This window comes from Lagopus muta, chromosome 1, assembly GCF_023343835.1.
Source record: "Lagopus muta isolate bLagMut1 chromosome 1, bLagMut1 primary, whole genome shotgun sequence".
Classification (NCBI taxonomy): Eukaryota; Metazoa; Chordata; class Aves; order Galliformes; family Phasianidae; genus Lagopus; species Lagopus muta.
The window spans coordinates 119213223-119241213 of NC_064433.1; the positions used below are offsets into that span (position 1 = coordinate 119213223).

A 27991-nucleotide genomic window follows, 5' to 3' on the forward strand; every position below is an offset into this window, starting at 1 on the left:
CTACAAGGTATGCATCATCCCGAAGGGATTCAACACAGGTTTACACAGTGACCGCAGCACTTACCATTTATTGTTTGTCAGTCTGGAAATTGTTTTTCTAGGCTGTTGGGACTACAGCAGGAAGGTGAGCTCTTGTGACCCCCCCAAGAAGTTCTGCCCTTTCCCTAGGCTGCCTTGTTCTCTAGTTTGCGAACCACATGAAAGGCCTCTAAAAATTCATTGAAGTCAATGTAGCCATCTTTGTTGTAGTCTATGCTCTGGGCTAACTTGTCAATGGCTTCATCATGTGAATAAATACCAAGGTAAGAACTGAAGATTTTCCAGGTTTTGCGGAACTCATCAGGCGAAATTAGACCTACAGGAAACAGAAGACAGTTTGCTTTTTCCAGTACTTTTCCCCTTCCTCCATCCACACTCACATGCACACTCCTCCACTTCCAGGAAGTCACCTGCTTAGCAGGGCTTCTGTGGGATTTTTTTTGTTATTTCACAACTCAACTACAGTTCGAGTGCAGAAGGGAGAAAGCCATCAAAGTGACAACAGTACTGGAAACTGTGTGAAGACTTCTTGAGTTAGACACCATCCCTTATATGGGTACAGCATGACTGCTTAAATTAGCCTTCACTAATTCAGGAAAATGACATCACCTCTGGTTCCTCTCTATATAGAAGCCTTAAAAGGAGGAAACACAGTGGGGAAAAATAACCAGTACAGGTTTCCAAGGGTCACGACTGTGAGTTACTGAGCCTCACCTGACTGATCTTCATCCATGATGTTGAAGATCACCTGCAGATCTCTTCTGTATTTGCACAGCGTTTCCACCAAAGTTGGCTGAACCTGGTTTTGAAATCACGTACAGGAAACCATTTAGACGTTGGGTTTAGGTTAGCTTAACTGCCAGAACATGTACTATTATCCTAGTCTATTTTACTAGTTTAACTTGCCAAATGGTGGTGAATGGTTTTGCATTCCTTATGCAAAAGTTCGAAGGAATGGTGCTTTGTGTCTTGCCCCAAATCAGCTAAAACCTGTCACATATGGTGGGGTGGGGGCTGGCGAAGGAGCCCTTCAAGCCTCCTGCTTTCAGTAATTATTTGTGGAAAAAATGATAATCTGGGGAAAATGCTGTATATCACTTACTCATGAAACTTTCATTAGGCATATAGGAATGGGTCCTGCTGCATAGAAAAAATGGTGTTGAGAGCTAAGTACCAAAGCACTGTGCATTCATGCAGTAGCAACTGGACTCTGTAGAAGAGACCTCATCTATCATGAGACACCTAAAAGCTCACCTCCAACTGTGACTTCATCTTACAGGTGCCAGAAGCAGCTCTGAGCACATCTGAAAAAGCTCATCTCAAAAGAGTGCTCACGGTAGGATTTGTCGCATAGCTCCTCAGCTACCTTATCAAAATGCCCTTGAGAGTCAATGGGATGTACAAAGCAGTTCTAGCATGTGATTCATCCAGCCTATTTTAAGACTCTACCTTAGCAGGGAATGATGATTTGTGCCTTTAGAAATGCTTATTTCTCTCCAGTAACTATAAAAGGAAGCTAGGTAACTAGTTCAGATGCAGATCTCTACTGGAGTGGCCAAACCACTGCCTTGTGCATCAAGCTGCAATGAAAGCTGTTTCTCCAAGATTTGGAAGGATGTGTTTTCCTTCTTACCTGATGCATAGGACGAGCTGTGTCCATATAGTAAAAACATGACATGTAGTCAACATTTCCATCTGGATCTGTCTTCACTAACCGAGACTTCAGTGTCCTCCAGGGCAGTTTGAGTTGTAAGACTGACTCCATCGCTGCTGCCCAGTCACTGACAGAAATCCTGCCTGCTGGGAGGGGTCAGCTCATGGTTACAAGCAGTGCGTGACACAGCACAGATGAGACCCAGCAACCCCAGCATGCCTTCTGACATTGTTTTACAACACTCACAAAACATAAATGTTTTTTTCCTAAGCAAGGTAATAAAAACAGTGAGGTCAGACGAGGCAGTTCCAGAGGTCCCTTCCCACTGCAACAATTTTGTGATTCTATTATGACTATCAGCATGCTTTAATGCCTTTAGAGAAAAACAAATTATGCTATGAAGAGTACTTCAGCTGTGAGTCGAGTTGCAGCAATAAAGACAGACATATGTGACTGAAAAGCCAACAAGCCAGAAATATCTTCTTCAGTTGTTCAGCAGCCAGAAAACAGTACCACCACCCTGGGGGCACAGATGACAAACTAGTCAGATGAGAAGCCGTCAGGAGGAAAAGTATTTTTGCTAGATGTTGTATTTTTGTTACAAGTCAGCCATGACCTCTTCCTATATAAAAGGTTCATGTATCAATTTATCACTGAGCTGTCTTCAGCTGATGGGTGAGCATTCCCTTCTAGTGGACTAGCTGCTTAGCTTCACTGAAATAACTCCCAGGCTTAGAAGACTAGTTCTCTCAGAGGCCCCAGTTCCCTGGCTGATACCTGAAGATGCCTCAGTGAGCTTCTGGAGCCATACTCAACTCAAACTTCACCAACTCAAACTTTGCCTGGTGGCAAACACTGATTCTTTATTTGCTCACATGTTTCAGTTCTATTGTTCCTCCTACTTAAAGCTCCCCAGGTTGTTCTCTAGGGCTAAGTGTCCACTAACAGACATCCTGCACTGGTCAGAGAGAACACACGACCGACTAGGCTCTGCCTTCCTCCAGCCTTACAAAAAAGCAGGCAGGACCCTTCTGCCACCATGAACATTCAGAAGCTGTTTTCCCTGTGGCGGTGAGCGGACAGACAGATGGTGTTACCTGTGCTGTTGCGGTCATACTTTGCAAAGGTGTCCATGAGTTTTTGCTTGTGAACAAAAATCCTCTCTTGTAAGGTTTGTAAAGCAGACTGTTCAATTGTTTTCACCCTGGAACAAAAAAGAAATCAAAAGCAGATCATTAAAGGATATTAATCCTCCAGCAACTTACGCATTTCAACATTCATTATCAAATTCTGTTCTTCAACAGGCAGTATTGTTAGGGTGATCCTAAAAGACAACATGCATGAAAAATAAAACAAAGCCCTAGAAGAATAATCTGAACTTAAGAGATAATCAAGTTTATGCAGGTAATTCTAAGCTGCTTTGCTCCAGTAAATCTGGCCACAGTGCTAGGCATAGCAAAGCTGCAATGATGAACTTTTTGGACTCCACTCATAGCAGGATTTCTCCGGATTAACGCTGTAGCCTTAAAGCAGACCTGAAAGACAGGTGCAGGCTCTTCAGGGTCCCTGACAATAGTCCATTCTTAGCATTTAACACTTCTAATTGCCTTTGGAAATTTCTCACAAAACCTGGAGGTACTTAAAATGCATTTTTAAGCCTTGATTTTTAAAAAGGAAAACAGAAACAGAAGATAAATTGTGAGGTTGATGTGAACTGTGATGTGAACATTACTGTGAACGTGCTGAAGGAATAGCACAGGGCTGCATCAGGGTGGGGGTCAGGGAAAGGGGCTGCACCACAGGGCGGTGGGCAGGGAACGGGATGCACAGGGCTGTGGGCACGGCCCCAGTGCTGCAGTTCAAGGAGCATCTGGACAGTGCTCTCAGACATTGGGTTTGGTTTTAGGTGGTGCTGTGTGGAGCCAGGGGTTGGACTCCATCATCCTTGTGGTCCCTTTCAACTCGGGACATTCTGTGACTCTATCCAATTACAATGAAGCTACAGATCAGTGGTGGTCATGCTCACCATACACACAGTGCATCTTTACCTCTCCCAGTTTTTCCGCTTGTCAGTGCTCGTGCAGACTTGGTACTGTATGAAGTGGGGAACCAGGTCAGGATTCATTCGGATGTATGCTCCCCGGTTGCTCCCCTCTTCATAATAGTTAGAAGCAGAAAATATAGTGATAACCTGCTCGTAGCAAAAAGAGAATTTAGATCGGCTAGAATAATATTTCTTGAGACTGATTGCTTAAAATGATCTTAGAAAAACTTGCAGGTTACAAAATGAAGAGTTGGTGTGTAAAGCCAGAAATCAATACTGATGCCATTCACCAAACTGCTTGTACTTTTCCAGTCAGAACTCCACACCAGTGCTTTTGGCCTGCCACAGCTCAGAGGGCAGCATGATAGCATGCTGTAGTGGATACATCTGAGACACAGTTCGTTTTCAGGATTTTTTCATGGCCTCTCAATAGAGCATGTTAGCAAGCAAGGCCAGAAGAGAAATTAAGTTAAAAAGCTTCTAGAGCCTAGGAGCATCTCTGTGCTGTATATATACACATAATTATCCCCATGGATTTTGTTGATGTTGATGAGTAATGAGCCAGTCCCCACTCCCTAAAGTTCCAGAAGACTTCTGTGTTTGTCAGAATTCCATAATCTGTTCTAACATCTATTAATTTAGTGCACAATTCCCCCAAACCCATTTTGAAGAAGTCACTCATATTCTTAATTAACTCTGCTGACAAGTCTACTGTGGATGTGCCTGTGCAAATCACGTGCTTTCCACGGCAGCCACTTACCTTCCCATCATGAGTGAGGTCGTAGCCGTCCGGCTTAAATTCATGAGACCTGATTAGCATCTTCAGATTATACTTTTTAAGCAGCTGGTCAGTAGTGTCAGGGCCAAAGCAACAACCTCCTCCTCGACGCTGGTTCAGAGTACAGCCGTGTTGTTTTTTTGGATCGCTCCAGAGAATGTCCAGGACCTAGGAAGAGCAAACTCAAGAAGGACTGATAGTAGGTGAGGGCTGACAGGCTACAGATGCCTGAACTAGTGGCCGTACCAAAAACCCCAGGCTACTGAGAGAAAACACCTGAAAGGACAAGCTTTTCTTCTTTTCTTTCAGCTGTGCATTCCTTTGGGCTGAAACTTTTGTTCTTCTAAATTACAAAACATATTTAGAGTATGCGTTAACCTTTTCAGATGCAATATCTTCTCAGAGATGTATATCTCCTGTCACGAATGAAGTTTCCAGACAGGTAGATGCATCAGGTACAGTGCATGGGCAAGGAGAGCAAAAGCCACCTACACATGTGAGAGGCAATTCTTATTTCCCAGCACAGAGGTCACCCATGTCAGTGGTTTTATCTAAACTAAGCTTGGGCATACCTGTTCTAAACACGGTAAGAGCTGCCCTCACAGCAGCTGTGGTGTCTTTGTTTAGCTTGTGTTCCACAACAACATTTTACATGTTGGCATTTTAACAGAGTCAGAGACATGAGGATGAATTCTCAAGGTTCAAATGTATTAATTCCAGCCTGTAGCAAACACTGGGCAAAATGTTTCTGTTCATATCTCCCTGGAAAGGGTTTATGGAGATGCATTCTATTTCCCATTTGCTGGAGAGTGTCAGATTAAGAGGGTTGTTCCTGCCCATTATGTTAGTTTTGAGGTCAGGTGCATATCTTGGGAAATCACATTTTCAGAGATTTGCTTCTCTAGAGGCAAAATGCTCTGCTCTGTACAGCAGCTGTCTGAAGTTCAGAAAAATAAATATACACAACTCAATTTTGAGCTTCTAAATTAATATGCAAATTAAGATTTCCGAATTGTCACGATTTATTAAATTACAGCATGACAAGCAGCATATTGCCTCTGATATTCAAGAGGAAACTAACTGCCAGAGGACAAAATTTTCCTGCTCTGAGTAATCAGCCTGCAGGTCTCTGGAATGGGGCTTTTTGGAAACTATTGGCATCCAGCTGCGAAAACCATGGCCAAAGAAAGGTGCATACTATCACAATTGGTGGCCAAGTCTGACCTATTTTAACTGACAACTGTGTACGTACCAAGAGACCTACCACACGGGGGCATGCAAACACATCTCATACAGTTTCTTCCTCCTAACAGCTGAGAACCAAAACCACGGAGTAAATTGTATTTTCGAGGCATAAAATCACAAGCGTATATTACCAGGTGTACAAAAAGCAGCTAAATAACAACTAGCTGGCTACTATACTCCCCAGAGCAATGGGTTTCCTATATAGAGACAGACCTCCCGGACTCAGAGGTGCCCTCTTAACGTAGCCCCTGCCACTGTCATAACTGGGTCTCGGCATCAGGCTGCCTTTGGTTTCACTTACTTGTTTCCGCTCCTCCTCGGTGAGTTCTGGATGTGAACTCCATCGGAAAAGCTCAGCATAGCTCAGTGAGATGCCTTGTATTTTCATTTGTTTTTTTCTGTCTAACTTTGGTAGCTTCATCAATGTTTTCAGCTTAAAAAAATACAGAACATTGGAAAAATTACCAGAAAATAAAGATGATCCATTCCCTTTTCCCCTACCAAGTCTTTAATCCTCATAATGCTCTGAACTCTCAGGTCTGGTGGCAGCTGCAGGTGTTTGGCACCAGCAGATATCGTGCTTTGCATCTGCCAGGCACCAACCTCCTTGGCACATCCCTATCATGGAACATCACTCATTGCAAGCCACACTCAGTCACAAGATCTCACTGCACAGCAAGGACAGCACTTGGGCTCAGGGCAGATCCCAAAGTGCCCAGCTTTGCTGGAAACTGATAATGCACATACAATATTGAGGATGGAAATGCACCTACCGCTGCTCTGATACAGTAGCATGCTGCTAGGTTAATTCAGCTGGAATCAGTGGAGTACCAGGAATATAGCTATAAAATTCATGAAGTAGTACATCAGTCCTTTCACTGTTAAATATGTTTAATTGAGACGTATGGGCATCTGCTTTTTTGGAGCTGCGTGCTGTGGTTCCGACAAGGCCTTTTCATGCAGGTTTCTCCAGGGAATATCTGTTCTCTTTTGATATTTCCTCATGCTATCTCCTTTTAGAATACCACCAAAAACATCCAACGATTTAACAACAAACAACAACTGATGCAAAAAATTATTTCCTGGTGCACTGACCGGGATTTGAAGACCTCTCAGCTGCCACTTGTACCAATTAAAAAACATCGGTCAGTCCAGAGTGATACTGCCCTGAGCTGTGGCCTGTGCATGTCTCATTAGCAATACTCTCCCCTGGCAGCACCGTCAACCTGTTAATTCTGCAGTGCATCCAATACAACCAGCCCAGCCTAGGTGAAAGTATGACAACAGCTTGTCCCAAAGCTGAGACACTTGCATCTATAGCTAGGCACCCAAATTCAGTGTGCTAGGCTCAGTTTCATTGCCTTTCTTCACACCTTTATGAAACAAACTGAGCTACACTTGAATGACCAGTAAAATTGTTATTTCTGTGCTAGAAATTGTGAGGGTGAGATTCCACAGGCACTAGGAACACAGGGCAACTGTGTGGAGCCAAGGGTTGGACACGATAATCCTTACGGGTCTCTTTCAACTTGGGACATTCCATGGATCTATGAATTGCTGAAATACCTATATCTTGTGCCATCTGGGATGCTCTGCATGCCTGTGAACCAGGCCTAAGGGAGATCCATGGAAGAGATCTGTGAGGACAACTTTCTCCAGAGGCAATGGAAATCCCCTGTGGCTTTGGAAGATCTTCCATAGAGACCTGCACTGGAGACCTGTATCTGATCAATGGTAAAGCCCAGATCTTCAACTCATCTTCTGGGTTTACATTAATCATAAGGAACCTAAGCACCCAGCTTACAAGCATTCACCTTCATTTAGTTGTATAAATCTTCCAGATCAAAACCTACACCATTTTCCCACGATTTGAAAAGCTGTATTTGCTCATCATTTCGGAATAAAAACCACATGACTCCATCTTCTAAATTTAGGAACAGCAGTCGTTTCTGCTTCCTCAAGGCCAGCTTTTGAGGCCTGCTCTTGCTGGAAGGGCTCTCCCACATGTGCAGCCATGGGAGCACTGCAGGGTGCAGAGCTTCCTACACAGAGCAGATGGCAACCACACAGCCCTGGGACAACAGGCGGTGCTAAAAAGATGCAGCTACATTGGTTTCTGAAGTGTTTAGAAATGCCTGTGAATTAAGAACTTTGCATACTTTCTGGCTCGTGTGTCATCACTGCAGGATGGAGGTATCTGACGTGTGTTCAACTATTTTAAAGTCAGAAGACCCATATCGTTTTACAGCAGCCAATTAGCTCCCAACACCTACTGAAATGTCCCTTTCTAAATACTGATTCTGAAGAAAAACAAGACTCTTTGTTCCTTACTCGCTTTAGAAAGTAGCCATTTCTTTCTTCCTGCAATCAACTTGATTTTAGCGTTCTTACTGCTATGGTATTTAAAGAAAATAAAAGTACCATCACATGAAAATGCTCACTTACCTTATTTCTCTCAAGTAAATTCAGGGAATCCAAATCTGTAGTGTCTGAAATTCCTCCATGTACAATAAGCACTTTGTTATTAACTACAGTGGCAAGGGGAAGCCAGCTGAAAACATCCCGCAGATGATACAGAATTGTCATGCCATGGACCTGCAAAATGTACTCTTAGATTAGATGCTACTGGGGGAACATTCTGTTACTTTTTAGCTCTACATTTTGTTGAGATGCCTGCAAACACCTGTATGAACAGTTCCACCCAAGGGGAGACACTGCACTGCAACACCAGCCAATAGGATCTGAAATTCATGCCAAGAGCCACTCAGCTGTCCCTGCAGCATTTCATTTTCCTTTCACTTTTACCTCTTCTTGTGCTTCTGAGTGGCCTCACCAATGTTATTTATTTCATCCCGTGGATCGCTGAGCACAAAGGGTTAACAGTTAAAAGTTATTTTGTCAGTTATTCCACTGAAAATCCAAAATAATTGTAACTACATCATTAAAGTCATTCCGTACTATGCCTAAACTGGTTGAAAGTCTCCTTCTTCAGACAGGTTTCATTTTACATCTGCAATACTAAAAGAAAATACAGGGAAAATGGGAAGAGTCTTACCTTATACTTCTTCAAAACTTCTTTAGTGAAGCCATATCTGAAAACAGGACAGCATCATGAACTGGGTGTGCACTTTTTTTTTGCACTATGGTGATTGCCAAGAACTTCCCATCCCTCTTTTTCTGCTTTCTGTCTCACTTTAGTATAAAGGAGCTTTCTTCTATTTTGTCTCAAGAATGAAGTTAAACCAATTCTTGGGATCGAGAACAAAGTCCAGACCAATAATTTTTAAGCAGCCTTATTTCCCACTTAAAATAAATAGCTTAACAGCTTACCTTTGAGATACCAGGAGAAGTTTCAAGGAACCCAACTGATGCTGGATGTTTCCCACAAAACCTCTACAGACAGCGCCATCTATCACATCTCTTTTTCTCCACAAGGGACAAGGAGTCTAATACCTCATTCTTTTAACACCAAAGCACCCTTGCTGCAGGGGGCGTTTCCACAACACCCTAATTTTCATCATTTAACTAAAATACAGTCCTTCCATCCATCCCCTCCCCCAGGGTGCTCTGAAAGTCTCAGTGACACAACGAATTCGATGGACTATGATTAGAAATGCCTATTCAAGTGTCTAAACATAACGAGGATGTTCTTTGCTTAAGCATCCTGAAGATACAAAGCTCCACCAGAATACCCAGTAAAACACTACTGGTTTAGAGATCAGATGTTGGCACAGTGAAGGACTAGATATGCTTCCCTCTCATCCCTTTAAACCTACTTCATGTTTAAGATGTAGTCTTCATGGTTTCCTCTGTTCAAGTGAAAATCATTTGGGTAGATAAGAAGAAACACAAATAGGATTATAAGTATTTCCATAGAGTTTTTTCCTCTGTCAACAAAATCACCATTAAAGACATAAGGGTTGTTTTCTGAAGGCAGACCATTCTGCAGAAGGAAACAAAAACAAGATTTTCAGAGACTGCAGTGCTGCTGTAGTACTTTACTATAGTCCTTTACTGTAGTAAAGGAAATATCATTTCAAATGAGATCACCTTGCTAGAAACCCTGTAATAAACAAATGAATTAAAAAATACATCTTGCATAATACAGAGCTATTAGGGAACAGATGACCTCTCTAATTGTTCTTATGATGCTGCCTCTAATCCTTTCCTATACCTATTAAATTAAATTGAAAGGGACGAGTAAGAACATTACTATTGTAATAAAATATTCTTTTCTGTTAATGCAACTGTTGCCAGGAAGTTATGCTCTTGCAAATAGAAGGGACTTATTCATTTTGAGTGTATGACATGAAAAATTACCTTCTGATACAAATCTGAAGGTCCTTATGTTTCCTTATCCAATAAGAAATTAGATTTCAGATATTTACATTGTTTGCAGTCTCTGCTTCCAGAACTCCTAAGAAATACTAGAGCCCAGACCTTAATACAGGACACTGAAGAAACTTTTTTTTCCAGTTGCTTTAATCCTGAAAACTCCCCTTCCTGGGGAGACTGCACATACACATACTTATTACCTGATTTTTTTTCTGGAGATTCAGAGCAATGTTTTATTGTGAATAGCAACTTACCAAAAGCTACTACTGTCAATCGACGGTACGTGTTGTAAGACTAGTTATCCACATGTCAATAGGTGCCACCAGCCTACAAAAGGCATAGCAGTGACTACACGTAGCTTCATCATTTCCAGTCATGAGTACTGGAAATATTCTTCATTTTTGACTTGCCAGGTAAAGGAAACCTCTGTTTTCACAACTGGCATGGACAAGAATGACCGACAGAACATCTACAAAATGTTGTGACAGCAGAGGCCACTCTTACAAGGTCAGACAGCATTGCAAAGCATCCTACTTCACAAATATGGCTGCTGCCCCAGCACTGCTTGCGGTGCAGCCTCTGACATGTCAAAAAGGTGAACAAGGCTCTCTAAGATTAGCAACTTGCTGCTGGGTATCATTACTGTACCTGCTGGATTAGTGATTAACTAATTTCTGTTTTTTGCTCACATTCCCTACATCTTCAGGCTATTTCTATCATTAGCAGCCATTTACCAATCTAGCTTAGCAATACAGGCCTTAAAATCCAAGTGCTTGAACAAATTTAGAGATAACAGAGCAGTTACCTCCAGGATAGCTCTGCTTTACTTCCCAGGTCTGGTTTATGAAACTGATGTGAATCATACTCTGGTTCTGTTTCAATATGCAGTTCCAAAAGGGAAGGTTGCCTAATTAAAATAACAGCTAAAAGACTACAGGCCAAGGACTGGCAACATGTAATTGGTTAATAAGAAAAGCAGAGGCCTGAAGAAGCCTGATTATGTTTCAGCAGGCTCCAGGTATGTCGCTGGACAAAACCACCAAGCTTCCAGCCAGTCAGCCAGTATCAGATATTAAGTGTGAAGACCTTGGAAGCAGAGGGAAATTACATCATTTAAATATCTGGTTTAGTTTGTGTCTGTCTCCACCCAATGCAAGGATCAGACACAAACCTTTTCCTTCAGAAAACTCAGATCTGCCGAATGAAAGATGGTGATTCAAACTAAAGATAAAGGGGAAACTAAATACAGGAAAACTGCATCTTCAGTTGAATACACAATTGTGGAAAAGAAAGCCTGGGGCTTAACTTTTTTTCACATCAGTAAAACAAATCTATGCTTTTTAATTTGAAAAGTGAGTGGCAGTTCAAGGATATGGACAAGCTACCCAAGGTATTTCCATTTTGTGCAGACTATGTAGTTATTCTCAAGATCACAAATGTTTTTAAACAGATAGCATCCTTTTGTTTTCTGTAAACAAATAATAATGAAAAACACCTTATCAATGGAAGGGTACAAAAAAGCCTCTGCATTTCTGTCTTGAGGACCAGAATTATCCATAGTGTAGTGTCAGTTCAGGAACTGTTAGCTCCAGAGTTCAGACCTTAGTCAGCAAGGAATAGAAAACTTGAGCCAAACATTTGAGACATGGAAAGGAACCTCCCTAGGTTCATACTCTAGCTCTACAGTTGGAAGCAAGCATATTTCCTGGATCTCCTCTCCTGCAGTGAGCAGGAGGATAAAGAGAACGAAAAGCTATGACAAAGACACCATCCAAGTTGTTCCATGGTTTGTATGCATGTGTGTGGCACACACGGACAGTTTTAAGTGATAACAACTATTAGATGCTAATACATATTCTGTAAACCAAAATGCTACGCCACAGACTGCCTGCTTACCTTGTGGAATACCAGTAAGAGATCATCCAGATTTCCATGTAAGTCTCCTACAGGAAATAAAAACATATACATATATTTAATCATGGAAGAGGGAAAAACTGGAATTTTATAGGACTAGAATTATGTAAGTTAGTCCTAAGAAGGTTTTCCTTGTGTTTTCATTATTAATTTGGATTTTCCTTAATAACTTGCCCTACATTAGCATTGTATCAGCTTAATTTTAAGGTACATGAAGAAGTGGCTTAATAAAGTCTAGCAATTAAATATTTAAAAGGGCAGACAAGCTCTCCAAGCTAGATCCAAAGATCAGATCTGCAACCTAGGTAAGAGGTCACTCAGGGAAATGGAAGATGGGCCAACACATTATCAGCCTGTAACACAGATTAATACTTCAGAAACAGACTTCTAAATACTAACAGGTTCGAATTTACTTTTTTACTTCTTTTTATTTTATTTTATTTTTTTTATGTTGTCTACTAAACAAAGCACAGTTGAGCAACAGTCTGGTTCAGGCCCAGGTTTTGGTTACTGGAGGTAGGATCTGCTGGAGGGACTGTCAAAGCCTACATGCCTCAGTACTATGGAAGGGCAAAGCTGTCTCATCCTGAGGCTTATTTCAGAACAGGCAGGGGCGCCTCACCACAGCATGGCAGATCCCTGCCACATCACTCCCCTCAGAGCCACCCTCCCAGCACTTGTGACTCACCACCCCCAAGCCATGGCATGGTAGTGAGCTTCCTCCACTGGTGGTTAAGAAATGATTGAAGGAGACATTTTTTATGTCTTCCATGCAAATTTTTGTTGATGGCAAGCCTGCTGAAGGTACTCTATGGATTCCTTTGGGTGACGACAGATTTTAAAAGCTGTGGCCACAAACACTTCAGAAGCATATTTAATTGGCATTATTTGTTTGAAATTAGAAGGAAATTGGGGGAGGCACCTTGCTTTGAGGAAAATGATAATTTTGGACCAATTAGCTTCAAAAATGGGTCTTCCATATTCTGCAGAGGAGTTATCTGGTTGCAAAAGCTGTTAGCTCCAATGGCAGGAAGGGGAACACTTCAGATGCTACTTGCACAGCACAAATGGGATACACAAACAACAGAGGGGTGCTTTATTACTGACTAGTAAGCCACACCCTGCATAGCAAGCGAATGTGAGTCTGTTTCCTGCATTCAGAGAGAGATTTTGGTTGGTTTGGTTAACAAATTATTGTTTAGAAGAAAATATTATTTAAACGAGCCCTTTCCTGGTAAGCAAAGTTGGTGCACGACCACATCTTAGTACCATCAATTGCTGTTTTACATGTGTCATAGTTGTCTCCCCTACAATGCAGCACAGACACAGCTGTCAGAACGGATGTCACCACTCCTATTCTGTTCTGCAGCTACTGCTACCTGTGGCACACTTGGATACCACATCCATTCATTCATAATCTATGAAAACATAATAAAACAGATGGCAATGAGCTCTTAATTTTTCACCTTGTGACACGTCACATCATTCTGTGAGACTAATTTTTTTGGTTATATGACGACCACTGTATCCTTTTGGGTCCCTTTAGTAACAAGGTTTATTATACATTTCAATTTGTTTTTGATGGTCATACTATTAACAAAGGGCCTTATCTGCTTTTTCTACTACACTTTCATTAAAATCATTGCTGAGTAAACTCTCACAATAAAGTCTTTTTCTCAGTGGTGAGAATCACAGTACTCAGAGTGGCATTTTAGAAATATGCAGGAATATTTAAGCTGCACGGCAGTGTTAGCTGAATTGATACTGACTCATTCAGAAACTTTTAACAAGAGAAAAGAGGAGGGCAGGGACTTCCCTAAATATACCTGGTGTGATGCAGAGCCTTTTTTTAAATGGTGCTTTTTTGTTTGTTTTTTGTTTCCATGTATGCATTTGTTAAAGAAGAAAAAAAAAGGAGAAATTCCCATCTCACTCTTCAACTAGTTAGAATATCAACCTTTGGCCCAAAGCAGCTATATTCCCAGTTCTATTCTTACCACAGATGGTTATCTCCTTGAAGTAGGAAACTGAAACATGGGTGATGTTTGGCTTCTCCTTGAGAAGTCTCCTGGTCTCATGTAACAGCTGCAGTACATAGCGGGGATGAAGCAGCTATGAGGAAAACCAGAGGGAGAAGAGGAAGTTATTTTAGGAGAAGCTCGAAATCTGCTTTATTAGCACTACACACATATTGTGAAGGAAGGTGTATCACATCACTGATACTACAGACCTCTCTAAACATGGATATAGGCTGCTTGGTTTAGTGCTGGGAATCAGGAGTAGCTCTGCATTCACTTCCCAATAAATGGAAAAGGGGCCCTTGGTAAACTTGCTGTTCATATTTTCCCATTTTATTTCTACATCCCGTTTCTACTCTTCTCATGTACAAAAACAGTAAGAGAATGGGCAATGGAGCACTCAGAAGTATGGCATAAGTTCATCCCCTGAACATAGCTTAACAAAAAAAAAGGGATCTAATTCTAAACAAAATGAAAAACAGACAAATTAATTACAAAAATAAACCTACAAAAACCCCATCCAAAGACCATAAATGATATTTCAGCAAATTACACAAATAATAAAGAGAAGGAAAATCCAGTGAAGGTTGACTTGTTTAGAGTTATCTTCCAGCTCACTGTGAAGACATTATATGAATGAAACACTCAAGCTCCAAAGATTACTCTTTTCAGAGGGCATGTAGCTTCTGGCTCCTGTGCTCTTCTGGTCTCTGCCAAAGCTTGGTCAGTCTGTGGTTTTTACAATATTTAATTCAAACACTGATGGATGGCCTACAGACTGACTTGTCAAGATGAATTTTCTTGAAATAAACAAAAGAGGGCAATTATGTGTAATCATTTCCTTATTAAATGCCAGCCACAGCAAAGTGAAGCCTTGAGTGGGCACATTTCTCATGTGCTTTACATTGTGCTACTTGTAAGATCAGCCTTCGCTGAAAATTAGGGGAAAAATAAAATATTATTCAGTAAATTGAAAGCAAAGAGTGACTGTTAAATAGCACACTGTTGAGCACAAATGACCACGAGTTCAAACAAAACTGTGTCATGTAAAGCAGTGGCGGGCAGAGCTTATGAAATCTATGCTAGCACATTAGCCATACTTTATATTCACTCTCTCCAGGGTCCTGTACATTAGAATCAGATTATTAATCCCTGCAACTCAATTTGTCTTTAAAACATTGAAGGGAAAAATAAAAGGACCTCAGCACCTTTCACAGTCCTGTCAGCATCCTTACTGACACCCTGACTGGCAGCTGCTGAGGGTTCCCACTGCACATTCACTATAATCTTTGTTCAGGAAGAGATGCTCACCAACCCCTGCCCCTCCCAGCACTGGCAGCGCTGCAGCTACACAGTGATTCAAACCCAGGGACTGAGAAGTTCTTTGGGTTTTGTCAAGGTTACCTCCTGGCCAGATTAGATTCCTACAGCAGCTCACCGTGTACCTGTGTGATCAATGAGGGTTTGCAGGAAAGAGCAATGGGATGGAAAGGAAGGTGGAAATATCTCCCTGGGCACCAGCTCAGTCCTTAATTGCATTCAAGTGACGGGGGAGCTCCAAGTGGATAGAGATGTGGGACAAGAAAAGCAAACAAACAAAAAGCAGTTGCAGTGTACCTGTCGATTCTTGAGCGCATTAAGAAGAGCCTTAGCATGTGCAATATTGAGGGGAAATGAGAGTCTTGGTCCACGATAGGAGTCTGGAACATCAATCTTTTCATACTCAATTACATATGAGTCTGCACCAGGAGAAACATGGGAGCTGGTGGAAGTGTGAGCAACTGCAATGAGAGGGAAGAGAAATGGGAACGTAGACACTCTAGCAGTCCTATAAGGCTTAGCAACATGAGGGGAACTGGAGAATGTAGTAGATGCTCTCTTCATTGCAGTGCTGGAGGAGCCAGCTCCTGCCTTGTACAGCAGAGCAGCTCCAGGTCTCCCCACACTGATCCACAGCGCTAAACAAAAACAGAAATAAACATAGACAAAACTGGCAAAAACTGTCCTAACAGGCAGCAGCTGTGGTCAGGATGCAAAATACTTTGTACTGGAGTTGTGGAGCAGTCTGTTCTGTTAGGCAATGAGAATACAACCTACCATAGACTTTATCCTCCCACAGAGCAAGGAGATTCAGAAGCCTTCACTGACCATCCGGTGACCATCTGTTTATAGTTCCAGATTATGCTGTTAATATGGGTTTTAAAGAGTTGCTTTTATCTTCTACATAAAAATAGGCTAACTACCAGCAGCACACTGAATATTTTAAAAGCCAGCAGCTAAGCAGTGTTCCTTCACAGCAGACTGCAAAGCATTCCTTTCTGATACAACAGAGAGACAACAACAGCTGCCATAAAACCGCTGGAAGACATAAAGTAAACAAAAACAGCTTCTCCTGATTTTCCTGAACATGGAGAAAGCAGGAGCATTGCTCACTGCTTCAATCCAATATTTTCTTAGCGTACCCTGGATACGTAATAGTGAAAACTGATTTCAGCGCAGTGCAAGGACTGTCTCCTTGCAGACAGTCTTTGTCATCTCTTATTCTAACAGAGAGAGCCTGAGCCCTAAAGGACAGTGTTCTGGAGGCTGCTGTTGCAGAGCTGCTTGCATGAGACTCTTGTTGGAAACACTTTTTGCCATTTCTCAGACCATCCTAATTTCCACTCGCCAGTTCTGGCCAAAGGTTCCCTTCAGCTTTCTCCTCCAGAGCCAGCAGCCCTCCCCATGTCCCCAGTCATGCAGACACCTGCCCATTCTGCTCCATCCCTCCTGCCCACAGCAGGAGACCCTTCCCATCCCCTTTGAGAACAGACCTGCCTTCTTCACTGCCTCTGCTCCCTGTTGGCAGGTGCCCAGGCTGGGAAAGCCAATCTCCTTCCCCAGAGGGCATTACTCTGCAAAGTATACCCCATTTTCAGGATGAGAAATCAAAAAATCAGTCGTGATCACAAACCTGGGAGCATTCTTACATTTCCTCAGCCAGTCTTTCAGCTAGATTTTAAGGGTTCTTCCTGCATAGGATGTCTCATTTGGGAGCAAGGAGTACTTCTTCCTGTAATGGATGTCCTGCTGCAGCCTGGCAATTAGTGTGCTCTGGCCTGTGAGCAACCCACCTTGCCATAAGACCCATGCAGGGCTCATTCTGAAGGACTCAGCACTCATTTAGTTATCTTCCAGCCAGAGCTGTCCTGGCTCTTTCAGTCCATACTGAATGACAAGGACAACAGCCTTAGGCACACTGCGTTCAGACACCTATCCTAAGACCAGATGAAGCACCCTCTGCATCTCTTTACCAACCAGAGGGAGCACAGGAACACCTTTTGCTATGCTCTGATGCTGGAGGCCTTGCCTGAGGACAGCGAGCCCAGCCCTGGCTGCTAGCAGCCGCCATAGGGCTCCAGGCTCAGTGCAGGACAGTGACCATGCTCCTTGTTACACAAACACAAAAGCCCAGGAAGGACCTCTGGCTCCTGAGGAGTGCTCAGACACTGGACACTGGTCCTGTAAAACCTTGGAAAATGGCTTTAAATCACAAGCAGAGCAAGGACAATACACACATAGCTATGCAATATCCCAAACACAACTCTAATTGCACTGACATCTTAAAGAGGATGAGAGGATGATAAAAGTTTCAGAATATAACATAAACAACCACATCAAAAGCACCACTGTGTTAATGAGATGGTGACTGCTTTCCTCCTCTGAATGAAAGGCATTTGGAACAAGATGATTAAAAAGAGAAAAGTGGCAAGATGAACAGAGATGACAGGTATCACAAAATCCTCAGGTAGCTTTCTCATCATTGCATACTGTGAGGAACAGGCAACCTGTACTCAGGTAAGAATATTATATACTAAATTCTTGGAGAAGGCTCTTGAACAACATGCCATCACTTTAATTTAAGTGACCAAACACAGATTAAGAAAAAAAAAGAAAGAGATTAAAGCGTGGTGGGCTTTAGAAAATACTTGGGAATAGCAAAGCTAATTTGAAGCCTCTCTGCTTGCCAGGTTCACACTCACAGGGGCTCTTATACTAAGACTGTGATACAGCAGAAACAGAAGCAGTTCATTAAGTAATCTTTCAGGCACAAGTTTTGCTCAAATTTCTGGGTCTGGCACAGGAACTGCAAAGGTCACTCAGAGGAGTGGGCAAGTAAGAGCCTGAAGTAAGAGATGCACACAGCCAGCAGTTGGACAAATGTAAGCTGTCATTAGAACACTGAACCACACACCATTTTGGTGGCTGAACCAGATGAAGGAGAAAGCATATTGTCTTGTAATTCAATAGGATGGAGTCAACACTTAACAGGACCAAATTCTTACTGTAATATTTGGAAAAGCAAACCTCAGTCCCAGCATATGCCACAAGTTCTAAATATCACACTGACATTATCTCACATTACCTTTTCCCATATAAGGTTTTCAAACAATCTCTGTGTTACTTTGATTTTTCTTCTTACCTTTACCACGATGAACACAGTGCTCCAGCATGAATGTGAAAAAGTTGGACAGCTGGATAAGGAAAAAAACAAACAAGTACTGATCAGTTTAGGGGATTCAGCAAGCATTAACATTCTTTTTCCTTAGTCAGGTACCATCAATTTCCCATTTAGAGGGAGCTCGGACACTACTGTATGTTCCCAGAGCATTACCTCTAAATGAGCAGGTTGACAGCATATGATCACATACAAAATTCCAAAGCTACATCATGCTGCTGACATTTGGGTGTCATTCATCTTGCCTCATCATTCAGGCTATTTGTCTAAGCTTCCTTTATAGTCAAGAGAAAGAAACAGATATAATTCACCTAACTCACTTTATACTGATGCTAGACTTAACACAAAGCCCAGTAAGTTCCTAATTCCTGGTACTGACTCTCAAGAAAGCCCGGGCTGATGTGCTGAGATACTGAAAACTCTATTTCTCTATTGCAGATAGCTTGCCTTGCTCATTCTTTTAAGATCACCCATGCAATGACTTAATGTAAGGGGCTTAACATAACTGCCTGTACAGGAAGAACTGAAGATTACCCACCTGTGTTTGCTCTTGCTCATCAGCATATTCGATTGACTCAAAGATAGTGAGAGAATAGCGGCGGCGGATCTCTAGCTGGGCTTTTTTACAGCGGTACCACCTCTGGATTAACACAGTAGCTTTTATGGCTGTGAAAAGAGAAAGCAACGGATCACACATAATTCTTTCTTGACTTGTTCCTTATCTCTTGTCCTTCTCTCTTTTCCCATACATTCAACAGGATGCCAGTAAATGAGTAGACAGAGCCAGAAGTGTCAAACCTCTGCCTCCAGCCCTCAGCTAACACCTCACTTCAGGGAGTTTCCCTGGCTACCCAGCCCTGAGTAGCTCAGCCTAACACACAAAAAAGTCTGTATGCTTTTGATCTTGGGAGAACGAGTCAAAGTAGCTTCAGGGCAATGTTACTGAAGCAACAAGGCCCAAAGGAATACAGTGATGTGAACTCCTGACACTCCAAGAACCACTGCCTGTTTCTGAGCAGGAAAAAACAGATAATCAGGAGAAAAAAAAAAAAAATCAGGAAAAAAACCCCAAAGCAATACACAAAATGCTCTCCAGAACTCCAGGGTTTGATACAATCATCACTGCAACTTTGTGGAAGAGAAAAAAAGAGAAAAGTGAGAACAATACTGACATCCTAACTGTGCTGGTCTTTGGCTGCAGCTGCCAAAATGAACAGCTGATGCTAAAACCAAACCAAAGCAACAAATGACAGCCAACAGTTTGCACAGATGCTTATGCTTTTTCCTGCAAAGAAAAGCTCTGCACTGGAGAAACACTGGTTTGCAGTCATCAATTATTTCAGCTGATCACAAACCTCACTTTTTTTTAGGATTATGAGACTAGGATGAGTGGCACCTTCTGCATGAGAACGATTTCTTACTCATATAACTGTCAGATTAAGAAAATAAAGACCTCTGCAGAAGCACAATTCTCATAATATGCATAACATTACGGAAGCTTTTTCATATATAAAAGCACTTTTAGATGCCATAATAGCATGCTGTTTCCTCGTTTTACCACTAATATGGTAAAATTAGTACTATGTAGTACAATTAAAGTGCTAAAGTTCTCAATTCCAGACAATGCCAAAATCAGTAAAGACTGCAGAAATCTCACCCCTCCTAAATGAAAAAGGTACAGCTCTTGCACGAGTGGGAGCACACTCCCTACCATACATAACCTCTAGGGTCTAAATCGGTTCCCCTCACCAGACCTGACAGCAAGCCTGTCACCAGCTTTTCTGGTTAGAAGAGTTCCTATGGGGCAGAGCAGAGCCACCAGCACAGAAACTAATTTCTAGCATCAGAGCCATTACAATCCCAGTAATGCTCATCTGGGCTGCTCAGTGTCTGGCCCCGTGCACTTAACGTGGCACAACCCCACAGGTATCAGGCAGGTATATGTTGATAACTATGCTTAATGTTGCAAATATACCTAAATATTTCCTCTCTTTTATATATATTATTATTATTATTTTTAATTGTACTTATTACTATGTTGTTATTGTCAGGATTAAACCAGAACATAATTTTCACACTAGGCTACAATGTATCTGTAAAATAAAATATCATTTGTGGAAGGTGACTCCACCAGCAAGTACCTGTTAAAATCACAATATTAATGCATTAGAGGGATTCAGACTGCAGATATAATGACAGTCCTGCAAAACTTTACTATTGCTGAAGAGCAGAAAGACTGCCATCCAGCAACTGGAGAGGGCAAGTACAAGAAAGACAGAGAGCTGTTGGACAGGGTCCAGAGGAGAACCACAAAGATGATCAGGTGCTGGAGCACCTCCCCTACAAAGACAGGCTGAGGGAGCTGGGCTTGTTCAGCCTGGAGAAAAGAAGGCAGCGGGGTGACCTCATGGCAGCCTTTCAGTACCTAAAGGGAGCCTACAAACAGGAGGGGAATCAACTCTTTGAAAGGGTGGATAACAGCAGGACAAGGGGAAATGGTTTTAAGTTGAAGGAAGGTAGATTTAGGTTGGATGTCAGGGGGAAGTTCTTTACAGAGAGAGTGGTGAGGTGCTGGACAGGCTGCCCAGAGAGGTTGTGGATGCCCCGTCCCTGGAGGTGTTCAAGGCCAGGTTGGATGGGGCCCTGGGCAGCCTGGTCTAGTATTAAATGCTAGGTTGGTGGCCCTGCATGTGGCAGGAAGGTTGGAACTTGATAATCATTGGGGTCCCTTCCAACCTAAGCCATTCTATGATTCCATGATTCTGTGCAAAACCCTCATGTGCTCAAAACTGGGATGTGCTATGTTGAAAAGCAGGGGCCCAATACATCAAGTTTTTAATTGACTCTTTGTGCAAGTGCTGTGAGGATTTTCCATCAACAGTCTCAAAGGCTTGCAGGGAGAATTTCAGGCCACACACCTTGTATGGCAGAAGATCAATTTGGAAAGTCATAGTTGTAGAATAAAAGAGTTATAGTAGCTCTGTTTAGTTGCATCCATTTCAATACCAGGATCACCCAGCAGCAGGGAAACTGGGGCAGTCTTCTTAGGAACCTCATGTTGTGGAAGGCCACAAAAGGCCTCCTCAATCCTTTATCCTATATACTTCGCCAGTGAGAGCACACATGAGCACATCTGAAATATAACTTCTGTATGAATTTTTTCCAACCTCATGTGTAAGATGCTAGAGGTGCTCTGCAGTTGCCCTGACCTCAACTGGCATCTGAAAGTTATGCACTCCTTTAATTAGAGACAATAACTGTGAAGTAATTTTATCTCAACAAGCATTTGACAACAGGACTGGTGGGAAATAATATCCTGCAATCCTCTTGCAGTGCTATGGAGAGAACAACTTTGGACGTGGAGATGATGGCAGTGCTCACCTGTTTCATTATATTTGTGTTTACTGTAATCTGCAGAAGAGTTGCACCCCATGGTGCTAACGGTGCACTCCATTTCTGGTTTTAATCACTGCTGGAAGGAAGCATGTCTCTCTCAGCTGTTGGTGTTAAACACGTCTGCTGTGCTCTTCCTCCAGCCACAAGGAAGGCTCCTGTGATCCTCACACCACCACTAAGAGGAAGAGAGGAAAATACACACACTTGGCAATACAGAATATAAAGTACCTATAGCCACCCATAATGACTGTGAAGCACATCCTGCAAAAACACTACCAAATAAACCACACCTATTTTGTACTCCCCCCCCAAAATAACCAGCCCTCTTAACACCCTTCTTGACTGAAAAGGTGCCCTACCATCCCATTTACCACCTTACACCTCCCTGTTCCAATGCTGATAAACGCTTTGTTTACAGACCCTTACAGATGCTGGATGAATGGAAATCCCCACCACCAACTGATACACAACACAATAAAAAACACCACCAACTGCACAGGGACCATATATATAATGGTGCCATGGCAAATTGTTTCCTAAACAGATTTCACTGAAATAAAGCACCAAGTTTTCCGTTGCATTTTTACAGAAACATTCTAACAAAAAAAAATTGGTTTCATACAAAAAAAGATGTACAGGGCATTTTGTAGTGTGGCTTTCTGGGTTTATATCCTGGCACTTACTCATCCCCTCACTAGATGGGATCAAACATTAATGCCGTATACTTCCAAATCAACAAGTTCAAAAGACTAACATCCCCCTGAAATACAAAATAGGTTAATTTCTAGGTAACAAAACATCATGAATGCTCTGAGAGAGACTGAATTTTGTTTTAGCTGAGGATTTCTTATGTGATCACAGTGATCACTCTCCTCCGTCTCCTGGGGTATGTTTCCCTCTAGTATTTCTAATACATCCCAATTACTGCATTTGTTCTTTTTGTTTCATTGATACTCATTCTTCTTTTATCTGGGTTTTAAAACAAAGAAGAAATCCCTTAGCATAAAATGAATGCTTAACTGCTTTTGCTTTTTCTTAATTAGCAAAAGGAGGATAAGAGACAGGAAAATACAAATGCGTAACTGCTCTGTTTTCTGCTTCAATAGTCAGAATGCCTTTATTGTTGTGAGACTGTTTCCAGCTTGTAAGTATTTATTAATCAATCATATTACATTTATACCCTATTTTCAGCATCCCACAACACATGGGTATCCCACACTTGAGCTAGGTCTATCATCATCCAAGTCAGTATTTATTTCAGTAAAGAAGGACTTGAGGGGCTTTCTTCCTCATGATGGATTATGCTTTTCTTCCCTCTGAAGTGAAACTGAAATCCAAAAAAAGGCCTGTTACAGTAAGTTTGGGCCAATCAATGGTTTTAATAGCATCAAATACAGCACTGAGACTGCTAAAAGCTTAACAGACAATTGTTATCATTCTGAATACTGTCTCCTCACGTGCCCCATTTAAGAAAGTCATGAGTCTTCACTAGCTCATCTCAAACCAACCAGCTGCAGATCTGAAGACTAAGACCAAGTACAAAACACTTTGAGCTCACAGTCTAAGCCTTCTTCCAGCATGACCACCTACATTGATGGGCAGGGCAACATGTCTCCAGCAACTAGGCAACGAGAGCCTCAAATAGAACTATCAGTGATTCTCAGGGCTCCACACACTCCATGGCAATCAGTGGGCTGCCCCAAGCCAGGGGCACCTGGAGGATGACTGCACCCTTCCCCTACCTCTAAGTTCTTTAATTTATAGCACCACTTTGAGCAAAGAAATAAAGAGAGAGGCTAGAATAGAATTTTATGCTAACAGCAGTAAATGAAGCCTTAAACACATACTCAAAGCTTGGAGGAAATCTTACACAATATCAATAAGCCCCTTAAAAATGCCTTAGCTGGCCATCAGTGAACTAATCCAGGGGAATCACCATCATCAATCCCCAATGCCTCTATTCTACAGTGGGCACAGCAAACATTCAAATTACTACCTTGTTTCCCAGTAGTTTCTCACAACCCACATCTCCAGGCTCCAGTACAACCACATCAATTGGAGACTTGAGCAAGCACAACTTCCATCCAGGCATAGTGAATTCATTTTCTGCTGTTTTGGACCAACCAAAAGACCATGACCAAGGGAACAACCCACTGTGAAAACAGCCAGCATCTCCTACAAGCAAGTGCTCTTCTTCGCTCCTAATTGAGCCGCACACTTTCTTAAGGTGCATCACTTCAAGCCAGCTCTGCTCCCTGCCGAACTCATAGAAGAATACCAAGCAACGACCACATGGGCCTTCCACAGCTAAGAAGGCTGAAAAACAAGAATCTGAAACATCGAAGTGCTTTCTGTGAATGCTGCATTTGCAATGCAATGCAATGCAAAGTTCCTGGTAAACCATCATTTGCCATTACAAAAGATCCCCAAGTGTTCACAGATGAAATGCAAAGTTGGCCTTTTCTCAAGATACGGAAAAAGGTTTCCTAGATATATATTCCTAGATAAGAATTTGGGACATAGTGCTGTGCTAGCATTCTGTTTATTGTACCACTGATTTACCTTTAAGAGATAAGAGAGAGAGTCTGTCACATTCACTAAAAGTCAGACAATAGCTCAGATACAAGTCTAAGAAATTGTTACATTTCCCTCAGTTCAGCAGAAAGGCAATTTTGTGATAGACAGGCACCGAATACATAGCCCATCCAGTGAAGCAAAAGAAAACATTGCTCCAACCATGCCAACAGAGATGCACTAACCAAAGCAGAAGTGGCACACCCTGCTCTGAAAGCTGAACTGCAGCATTCAGAAGTTTGGGTTTCATAACCAGCACTGTCAAGAGCCTGATTTACAGAGATGATGAACCAGCAGCATTTGATCCGAATGTAATAGGTGCTGCCCCAAATAATTAAACCTTCAGTTTATCAGTCACAGAAAGACAAAGCTGCCTCAAAAATAATGAAAATCTTGTGAAGATTTATAGCTGAACTTTAATGACATTAGGCTGCAGGTCCTTTGGGCAGCAAGCCATTCTTTCAAGCCTCGCTCATCTTTAAAATTTAGATAAGCCATGCTATTGTAGACAACTGTAAGCTAGGCCAAGCTTGTGGATATGGAAGCCATACAAATGACAGCTGCTAAGCTTTAACTTCTCAGCTTCACTTGTTTCTTATCTTTAATAAACAAAGATTGAAAAAGTGCCCCTTTTGTTTTGGTTTGGATGAAATTTCCATAGGTATGCTACTTCCTCTATAAGTTGTTTCAGTATCTTTCTCCAACAATGTGCCTCCTGTCTCCCCTCCCTCCCTTTTTCAACCATACTTACTAACATACAGTTACTGTCTACACCCATAAAATGTTAGAATATATGTGTGGTTGGAGATGTAGCGAGACAGGGACAGTTTTCTCCATAAAGATGAGACGGGTGGATGGGTACTTCCCACACCAGAGACTTTACTTTGATGTCTTCTCGCTACTAACATTTCAACTTTCTTCAACTCACAAGCTTCATTCAGAATTGCTTTCCTTTGGAAACAGGGACTTCAGAGTACTGAGAATCATGAAACATTGGTTTATGATGGATTCTCTTCTATGTAACGCTGAGGAAATGAAGGAGGAAGGAGCAAGATACCCTAGAAAAGAGAACCTTGTGCATTAAATCATAACTTCCAGGTTGGTACCTGTAGAGGGACAGCTCTTCAAAACTGTCTTATTGCCAGAGCTGGGGTTGTCAAGGATAAGGATCTAGAGACGACTTAGAGATTTCATTAGCTAAAAGACTCACTCTGCAAAAAGTGGGATGAAGCTACCAATGCAGTGAAAGAGAACTTGGCTGTGGACTGCCAGAGTAATAATTCTGTAAATCAACACTTGAATTTGGTCTGCCAAATGACAGAAGAAGATCAAATATAGACAAAGCAGTGCATGCTTAAATCTGTGTTATTTTACATCCACAGGACAAACCGATATTTCTATTAAGTGAAAGAAAGAAATGAGAAAGCCTTTCTGTTTTAATAAATTTGTTTCAAATACACAGCAGACAAAAGTCTTCAGCCTGCTCAGAGATGCAAGGCTAAGGCCTGTACAGAACTGCTGGAGTCACTTCTGGCAATGGCTGCTGATAGACATCAATGCTTGGGCCAAGAATCAATATGGAATGGATGTAGTAATAATGGGAAACCAGCAAAGCCAAAGTGAAAGAGAATAGGATGAAGACATTCCAGCTTATTAAGGTAGACTAATATTCCTGAGCCCAAAAACGTACTGCAAAAGTAAGGAAACAGAAGATCCGAAAAGGTGTGAACATGGCAATTGTTCAAACACTCAGTTCAAGAACTGCATGTAAATCCAAAAAGAATCTGTAGGAAAATGATGTGTGAAAGTTAGTTCATTCCATCTGCAGTCAATAAAGCATACATTTACACAAAGTATTTGCACTTCTTGTGTAAAAAATAAACAAAGCAAACAGCCTCAGTTTTTGCACAGAAAGGTTGTGGGGAGAGTGTGGTAATAAAGGAAGGTGGAAAATACAAGCACACAGCTAGGTGCAGATCACCCTGGATTATGAAGATGCCATCATATCACTTTTCAGAAACTCTAAGAGCTTCAAAAGGAGAAGCCATTAGGAAGCCAGCAGAAAGCTCAAAATCCTGTGGCCAAATTAGTTCTAGTAAGAGGACCCAGCAGGAGTGTAAAAATCAGCAACAGTTGCAGTTTCTTATCACAGAGAAAAAGGGAAATCTGAAATCATAAATTTCAGATTTATAAATTATAAATTGTCCTGCAGATAATGAGCAGAATCTTAATGACATCCCATGATATTCCTTCTCCTTACTTGAAGGGGAATACTGACCAAAACGTAAAACTCGAGAACAAATGTATTGAAATTTGAGCCAACTTACAAATTAAATTCATGCTTCAGATGAAATTTATATTGGTTTTAATGAGAGTTAAACATCATCAGAACAAAGACTATCATCACATAAAGTCTTTTTCTTAAAGCAAAAAGTACAAGAAATACAGAAGTCTCAAAGTTATTTGATCTTACCCGTATTCAGAAGCTCTGGATAACTGATCCAGTCCAGGTCAAACTTGACAGCTTGAAGCACACTGATTTTTCTCAGGGCAAAAGCACTGCCCTTCTCTCATTCACTTTGAAGACCTAGGATACAGGCAAGTTGCTCTTTAAAAGTGAGCTAAGAAAAAAAAGATACATATCTGACTTGAAGAAATTACCTGCTTTTTTTCCACAAGAGTTACCTTCAGAAGCTTCCTCCCGAAGCAGAAGCAGTCCCTTTCTGGAACCAGAACTGCATAATGAGGGGCGCAGCTCTGCAGAACCAGCACTCCAATCCTCCCTGGGGCTCTGGAGCTCACAAAGCACTTACTCTCCACCTACTGATACAGCCTCCCGAGAGGAAATTTCTTGAGCCTCACTCCTCAGACGCAGTCAAGGGTAAATGCCATATTCATCATGATGCGGAAGCTCTTGGCTGCAGCCCTCCAGCTGTGCTGCTGGCATGCTATTGGAGATCTGTCTAGTCACCGTGCCTCCTGTATCGCAGGCAGAGAAAGGGATGGGCTGAAGGTATCATCTGCACATCTGAAGTCACATGGTCTCTCTCCAGAGGAAAGGCCTTTCTGCTGGGATGAGGCAGTGATTTGCAATTTAGCAGACCTACCTAGCACACGAGGGATAAACACACATACAGACCGCCCAGGTATTTGGTTCCCTGGTGTGACTGGTATGGTAATGAAAGCCCCTAAGGAAAGAAATACTGCCAGATTCATTTGCCAAGAGGCACTGTATGCATACACTGGTATACAGACGCTATCTGCGCACACATTCTCTCCATAAGAGTGTAATGAGTTCAGGGAACTAAGCTCATGGCTTAGTTTGTCCCTCCCCAGTGTAACTCCTGGAAAGGGGTCAGTTTGCCACTGTGGCTGACCTGTGTGGTCAGAAAGCCATGCTGCCATATACTCTGAAGTCAAACCCTGACCGCAGAGCCTGCACATCCTACCCACCTCCTTGCCTTGCTGTCTGTGGGCACTCAGCCACCTCACAGGT

At 42.1% G+C, this 27991-nt stretch overlaps 1 protein-coding gene across 3 annotated transcripts; it reads right to left on the reverse strand.

Moving 5' to 3' along the window:
- Positions 1–163: 163 nt before the first annotated feature.
- PPEF1 (protein phosphatase with EF-hand domain 1) lies at positions 164–27582 on the reverse strand. 3 transcript variants are annotated; one of them, XM_048939535.1, is made up of 18 exons: positions 27181–27582; positions 26969–27082; positions 21907–22096; positions 19064–19191; positions 18490–18541; positions 15645–15808; positions 14007–14121; positions 11992–12038; positions 9537–9703; positions 8816–8852; positions 8206–8355; positions 6062–6193; positions 4498–4683; positions 3742–3884; positions 2791–2897; positions 1673–1836; positions 754–838; positions 164–355 (listed from the first exon to the last, which is right to left on the reverse strand). In XM_048939535.1, the coding sequence occupies exons 3-18, from the start codon at positions 21977–21979 to the stop codon at positions 165–167; spliced, it is 1941 nt and encodes a 646-aa protein (XP_048795492.1). In that variant the 5' UTR covers positions 21980–22096; positions 26969–27082; positions 27181–27582; the 3' UTR covers position 164. The 3 variants fall into 3 exon arrangements, with proteins under 3 accessions (XP_048795492.1, XP_048795481.1, XP_048795488.1); XM_048939524.1 differs by having other exon boundaries at positions 1673–1839; XM_048939531.1 differs by having other exon boundaries at positions 1673–1839; positions 27157–27582.
- Between the last annotated feature and the right edge of the window lie 409 nt (positions 27583–27991).